We start from the raw sequence: 7,667 nt of genomic DNA on the forward strand, positions 1-7,667 counted from the left end.
CACGGAGGCACTACCGAGTATCGGACGCTCTCTCTAGTACGGTCTGTGGCGGTGCGCACTGATATGTGAAAGATACAGGCGATGATGAGTGACAACAGGGACTAATGGCAAACACGGGAATCGATTTGAGCGTCAAGCGCGCTGTTGCTTCACATCGTAGAATTAGCATTCAAACTCAAGTCGGTTTATATTTTATTTTATTAAGAATGAAAATTCCATTTAATAAAACTCTTTAAAAAACAACCTTATTCATGAAAACATTGACAGTACTCAGCAACACAATTCTAAAGCATAAAATAGGGTTAACTGCTGAACATGTAGCATAAGTATAATAAATTACCTACTTAGTGACCAAAGCTACACTTTTTCATCAGTAAACCCTGTATCACCCCTCTCCCATTAAAAAAACCCAACATCATGTCTCTATCATTCCTCTTGTTGAGTTTGTGGTGCCTCAGATGGATTTCCCCTGTAAAGAGAAAATGTGCATATTTTAAAACACAATTTGAAGGCACTGCATCACTGCAGGGAAATAACAAGAATAACAACAACGTGCAGTAAACTTTAAAACTGTTTGCTCTACAAACCAGTGTGTTCAAAATTAAGATAATACATTAAAATAACATGGTAAGACACATCAATTTGCAATATCAAGCAGCAAAGCAAGCTGTTTTGTACAGCTAAAAATAGCTGGACACGGATGAGACCGGAAGCCAGACCCATAAAATGTACAAATGGCCTCGTCCTCTTTTACATGAAGAAAAAGGAGGATACAAACAAGCCGTTTAGAGCTCTTACCCGGAGTATGGCGGTGGAGGTGCGTCATGCTGGCCGCTGTGGGTCAGAGCCTCGTTGTATGAGGGGAGACCTGGAGCTATGTTAGCCAAGGGCACAGATTCAGGTAGTGGCTGCCCATCTGCACCCATACGCACAGGAACACTGTGAAGATGCAGAATCCATTAGTGTGATATTGCTGTATAAAAAGCATTTAGGATGTGTTCACACTTGTAGTTTGGTTCTTTTGGTTCATTTGGTCTGGACCAAAAAGGAAAATGATACATGTGGTCCTGGTCCACGTTCAAAACCTGATTGGTCGGGTTGGACGACATATCCTATATTTCATGACAGAGCTTACCGAACATTTAAAACAAAAGGAAAACATGCACCCGATTTAAAGCAGCACTGCAGGTGTATAACATCAAAGTCGACTACTCCTAATGCCGTCTGCTTGACTAATATAATTTTATTTTTACCACCTGCAAACTCATAGAGTTCATAAACTGCACTTTGCCTCCTTGTTGCTTCATGTTTGCCCTCTGCTTATTTTGTTTTGGATACACAGCTGTCGCACAGTGTCACATTTAGTAATTATTTACTGTTTTTGGTTAAGCAGTATTTGGCCCATATCAGTGGCGGAGCCAGGATGTTTTCATGGGGTGGCCAGGGAGGGGCCAGCAACCAGTCTGGGGTGGCACAATAATCTTCAATATTTCAATATAAAAATGTGTTTGACTATAAAAGTACTGGACTGCTTTAGTGACTAAAACTAAACTGAATACAATTACTTTTCAGTTAATTGTAATTGAGATATTTTTTTGAATTAGATCAAGTTATACTGAGTGAATTTGACTATTTTTGTTGGGCTCACTATTGCGCAGTCAGCTTGGTTATGGTTCTCAAAACCCCCAAAAGCTTGTTCTCAAACATTGCATACTAATGGACGAGACATGCAAATATTAATAAGAATGTGAAAAGGGCGGAAGTCAACAGCACATGAATGCCTTCTTTAATGTGATGCATATACGTGCATGCACAGTTTGCAGCTTTAATCACCTTTTTGGTAATTTCATGATTTAACTGACGACAGAACTATGCTTGTAGTTTCTTGTGTGCTTTATGATGAAGCGATATGTGTAGCCTCATATTCACGTGTTGAAGTTGAAGAATGTGCGCCGTGAGCACAGAGAAATTGCTGACTGGACAGAAATTTGTTTTACTGACATATAGCTTAACAACATCTCATCTGACCGCAGTTCACTGTTGTACTACTGAAGCTCATTTGGCTCCTGTACCTTTCCGCGCACGTTTGACTCAGGCCTGGTGCTGAAGTATGCGTTTTAAAAGTCTCTCGTTTCATGTGGTCGTGAAGAGATATGGGGGTTCTTCGTTGTAATAAATGCACTTTTTGTGAAAAAAGGCAGTTTTGAGTGAGGTGGCCAAGCTTTGGGTCGGTGGTTGCCACGGCCACCCCTGGCCACCCCCTGGCTCTGCCACTGGTCCATGTTGCATTCATATTTCAATCAAACCGCACCAGAGTTCATTTGAAAGCATCTTTTTAGCAGCCTCGGCACGTTTGTTTGGTGCGAACCAGGGTTCGGATGGCAGCGTTCACACTTACTCAAATGAACCGCACTAACAGAGCAATTGCACTAGAGTTTGTTTTAATCGAACCAAACATGACAAGTGTGAACACACCCTTAGAGTGTTTTTACGACACCTCATCAATTGGCCATATTGGCGGCACTGAACGTAAACAATGCCACTGCACCAAATAAAACGAATTGCTGCTGCTGAAAATGGTCCATTATTGTCATGTTTTGGGCTGTACTAATTGGACCAGGAAAAACATTGAGTACTACAGACTGCCAAAAGTTATAACAAATCAAGAAGAAGTGTGCAAAACAATGAGGAACAAAAGGCATTTGTGGTTGGCTAAACTGAACCAGGATTTCCAGGGCCAGAATCTTGACAGCATTCACGTTCGTTCTTATTTCCGGTCATGTAGGTGAAATATTAGGCTAATATCTTAATTAATACTGTTCGTACACGTCTTTACCACCTATTAACTTTAGTTTGTCAAAATATTGCACCCTTTCCTGCTTACTAGGTCCTTCTCTATATGATTTAGCAGCTTCCACACATTTGTTTCTGTGGTTTAAACAGCATAAATTAGCAAAACAATGTATTCGGTAGTACATTAACCGTGAAATCAATGCTGTTTTTTACATCCGAGTATCGCCAATGTGGCTGTGCGTTTGAGTAACTAACCAAATCGTGACGCAAGTACAAACCCTCTATTGCTATGATAATGATAGCATGTACTGACTTACCTTCCCCTACTTGAATTTTTGCCTCTGTTCTTGTAGCAATAAATGCCCAACACAGTGGCTATAAGTGCTGTTACAACAATAGCCACAATGCCAGCTACCAAACCAGACACATCTACTGGGGGCGAAGTCTCTGTGGGGAAAAAAAAAAAAAAAAAAAAAAAAAAAAAAAAAAAAAGGTCACCAATCAGGTCATCATTCTCAACAAATTGTATATTAATTGATCTCATTTTGCTTTTTCGATAAAATATTGAAAATGCTGGCTAGTGGCCACTAAAAATTATGCTAAGCTCACTGGGTAAAATATGGACAAACCAAGACACTGGGTTGTTTTGACCCAGCGGTTGGGTTAAACGTTTAACCTAACCTTCTGCGTAGTTTTATTTTCTCAACCATTCTTTAACAATTACTATATGGAGGCATCAGCAATAATCAAAAGGTGAACATTAATAAGCAATAAAAAAAAACTCATACATAAATGTTAATTGTCAACCTATTTTGGGTTTATTTTAAGCAAGAAATATTTATTTTTAAGCAATAGTTAAGAGAGTTAAACAAAACTACCCAGAAGGTTGGGTTAAACATTTAACCAGACCACTGGGTAAAAACTACCCAATCGCTGGATTTGTCCATGTCACCCAGCGTTAGGTGGTTTTTAACCCAGAACTTTTTTTAGAGTGTATGATGACAGCTAGACAACACTCTTAAAAATAAAGGTTCTCAAAGCAGTGCCATAGAACCATCATGGTTACCTAAATGCTTAAAACATTTGTTAACAGTTCTTAGATTTTATTTTATTTTTTTTAAATGTAAAGAACATTTTTACACTATAAAGAACCTTTTGTGGTATGGATTGTTAACTGTTCTTCATGGAACCATGGATGCAAATGAAGCACTTTTATATTTAAGAGTGAAGGCTGCTTGCTTCAGTGCCACGACTCAGAATGAGACTTCCAAATGTTCGATGTCAATATCTTCAACTACTATATGATACATATATACATATATATAAAAATAAAAATACAGTAATTAAAAAAAACAACAGCAACCTTACCGTGACTGTTGACATAGGTTTCCCAAAATTGGGCCTGTTGGAAAACAAAATAAACAGCATAAAGTAACTACACAAAAAAATCTTGGGTCAGTTTTTAAAACCGAAATGCTGGGTTGGGCCTTTTGGATAATTTGGGGGTTATTTTTTCAGCGATTGAGTTATTTATTATGGGGGTTTTACGCCCTTTTCAGGAGAGACCAGTTCTAACTGTCATTAAATTGACGCATTTCTTTGGTAAATTACAGGTTTGTGGACATTTTATCTATAAAATAGTTACTATGCTGCATATTGTTCAATTTTATGCAGAACAACATACAGGTGCACAGTGTGAAACACCTTAATGAGTGTTACTCACATCTATCTTTTCAGCAACGATTTATTCATAAAGATACAGAATATAAAATGGTTTAGATGTTAAAATATGTCCCAAGAGCTGTCTATAGGCAGGTTATGGAGACAGTCACATATGTTCGAGCTATGAGTGAAACACAGGCGGCAGTCTTAGGCGTTAGCAGTTCCCGACCGAACACGATTCCAGCTCGGGCACGAGAACCAGTAGAAGCAGTGGAAACGGGATAACAGGGACTGGTCGATTACATACTTCTGTTTAATGCTTACTTCTAATGTTTGTTCAATGATATTAAATGTAGTCTACGTATTAAAAATGATATAAACAATGCTGTAAATAATATAAATAAGGGAAAATAAAGAAAGTTATCTTGCAAACCAGTGGTTGTGTGAAGCATTTTACAAAGGTTTAGAGGATTTAAGTTAATATATAAACATAATTTTAATGTATGACGTAAAAAAGCTAGTATTACAGTAAAAATGAATCATACCATTAGCTGGGTTAAATCAACTCATTATGCTGGGTTAAACAAACAACCCAATTTGCTGAGTACTAATTAAACTAAAATGTGTTCTGTCCTATATTTACCCAGCCCTTAAGCTAAAAATAACCAAAATAGTTTACACATATAGATCACATAGTGGCTATATCATGCTTCCGTTGTGTTCACATGTTCTTGTATGCTTTCTTTTTCTTACCGTCTTTGCATCATCTTCAAACACCTCTCTGGCCTCTTCATATGAGCATATTTCCTCCATGCATTCTCTCTGTAGATTGTCAGGCACCACTACCTCAAAATCCCAGCTGTTATACAACAGTTTACGGGAGAGAAATGAACCTGCTGACTTCTCTTCTAGGAACACTGAGGAACACAAGAGATTATGAATCATAATAAGAATCAGCTACACACTACAAACATACATTTAATCATGTCTTTTTACAGACAAACGGAACAGCACAATATGTAGGAATATAACAAAAAAAGCAGCTAACCATAAAGACATATAGTAAAAAATACAAAGCTTTAAAAAAATAAAAAAAATAAAAAAAGCAATTTAATTATGCTGCATTCAGAGCATAAAAATGTACCAATGTTTGGAATACATCTAAAGTCTAATGTAAATGAGAGTGTGCACAATGAGTGCATGGGGAAGTGGATCAACCAAAAACACAGCATAATACTAACTTATTAGCAACAATAAAAAATAAACCCAAATGTCAAACACTGCTAAAAAAAGTGTTTAGCTTAATATGATTACCATCATTTCCATTGTAGATCGCTTTGCCCCAAACAAGATGCAGCAGGGAGAGCAAGCTGAAGCATATCGCTGGAAACCCCAGCATTGTACCTGTTAAAAATAATATTAAGACCATTACAAAGATTAGCAGGCTATTTAAAGGAAATATATGCAGAACTCTAAAAGAATTCGTCACAAAAATATTGAATTATACGGAAAAAGGCTTTTACAATGTCGTCCTCTATCGGTCATAGCACTTACCCAAAAACAAATGTTATCATTTTTTTAATTACGAATAAAAATAGGCCTACATATACATAAAATATCCATTTAATATCTTAGTTTCCGCACTGCAACTGAAATAACTACACAGTGACAAAATTATGGCAACACGAGGGAATGACTGATTTGTATTTTTAAGTAGAGTAAGTGCATATCTGTCTGCCTATTCATTTTGATATTAAGCTGTACCACAAAACGCACGACAGAAAGTAGAAAAGAAAGCAAAACTCTCCTGCGTCTAAAGAAAAACGGCATGGGTCACCGCCCGCTTACCTTGACACCCTTTTGTGCTCCGTACAAGGAAACTTTAGAAGAAAAATACTTTTAGATGTCTCCAGAGATTTCCTGCCTTGGCGCTGTAAATTATTACGGCTACAGATAAACATTAAGATTACAAGGAATTCACATATTCGATGGTTTTAATAGAAATTCGTCCATATTCACCTGTGTTCTCATTCACAGCGACAACATAACTCATCACGTACGAGACATACCTGTTTGACAACATACTTCACAGCCGCGAGCATTTGTAGGAGTGGCAGTGGGATGTGACAGAGTTTCGGTGACTTACCTGATCTCAGTAAACATGCTTTAATCGCCCCCGTTACGAAAAATCATTAGTATTCGTAAGTTTTACGGCTGTATCTAAGCGCCATGGCATGTATATAGCAGTTTAATGTCACTCATCATCTGTCATTTCAAACAAACAAACAACGCTCCCCAGTACACCTTCAACAGCTTCCGGTTTCAACAGTCTATTGCGCCTTGATTGGATCAACGTTCCTTTTCCAAGATAGTTATGAATGGATCCCCTTTCTTCTTCGCAAGAGCCGACCTGACAACAGCTTTAAATGAAGTTTAAAAAAAACGGTCATATAGACTTGATATTAGTCTTATTAACACTTTAAAACGTTAGGAAGCTGTCAGTGTGTTTACAACGCTAACCTTACCACACAAATTTTGTGAGTAAATGACGCCATGCTATTCCCTCCCAACGATCAAAAACGTTCCCCACTCCTCCACATGTGGGAATCATTTAGCAACAATTGCTTGTTATATGCGTAGGGTAGTTCTCTTATCTGATTGTTATGGGCCAATAGCGTTAATTACAAATAGAGATGAATAAAAAATTATATGCAGATAACTAGTCTGTAGGCAAAAACACACAGCATTCATTTATATATACTTTATTCAAAGTGAATAAAGTTTATGATTCAATTTTATGACTTTGAATAATTTCCTCATTCCTCAGCTTAAGAGTCCCTGCTGACAAAAACAAAACACCACAGTAGTTTTAATGGTTTCCACTACAAATACTTTTACAAACAATCAACTTTTAACCATTAAAAAATGGTTTCCTGTGTTTAGTGTGTTTTGAGACATATTCCATTAGGATTTAGTGTTTTTAACCAAGCCACCAATAGAGGGTTTGCACTTACGTCACAATTTAGTCGGTTACCCTGGTGCCACACTGGCGATACTCGGATGTAAACAACAGCATTGATTGCACGGTTAATGTACTACTGAATACATTGCTCTGCTAATTTACAAAAACAAAAAACGCGTGGAAGCTGCTAACTCATATAAATAAGGACTTAGTAAGCAGAAAAGGGAGCAATATTTTGACAAACTAACGT

At 37.4% G+C, this 7,667-nt stretch overlaps 1 protein-coding gene across 2 annotated transcripts; it reads right to left on the minus strand.

Annotated features, from left to right (window-relative positions):
- Nucleotides 1-181: 181 nt before the first annotated feature.
- prrg2 (proline rich Gla (G-carboxyglutamic acid) 2) lies at nt 182-6,981 on the minus strand. 2 transcript variants are annotated; one of them, XM_073841861.1, is made up of 7 exons: nt 6,304-6,977; nt 5,770-5,859; nt 5,209-5,372; nt 4,162-4,195; nt 3,111-3,240; nt 799-939; nt 182-469 (listed from the first exon to the last, which is right to left on the minus strand). In XM_073841861.1, exons 2-7 carry the CDS (start codon nt 5,852-5,854, stop codon nt 427-429), a joined length of 597 nt encoding a protein of 198 aa, XP_073697962.1. In that variant the 5' UTR covers nt 5,855-5,859; nt 6,304-6,977; the 3' UTR covers nt 182-426. The 2 variants fall into 2 exon arrangements, with proteins under 2 accessions (XP_073697962.1, XP_073698036.1); XM_073841935.1 differs by lacking the exon at nt 182-469 and having other exon boundaries at nt 795-939; nt 6,304-6,981.
- Between the last annotated feature and the right edge of the window lie 686 nt (nt 6,982-7,667).

Source organism: Garra rufa, chromosome 1 (assembly GCF_049309525.1).
Source record: "Garra rufa chromosome 1, GarRuf1.0, whole genome shotgun sequence".
Taxonomy (NCBI): Eukaryota; Metazoa; Chordata; class Actinopteri; order Cypriniformes; family Cyprinidae; genus Garra; species Garra rufa.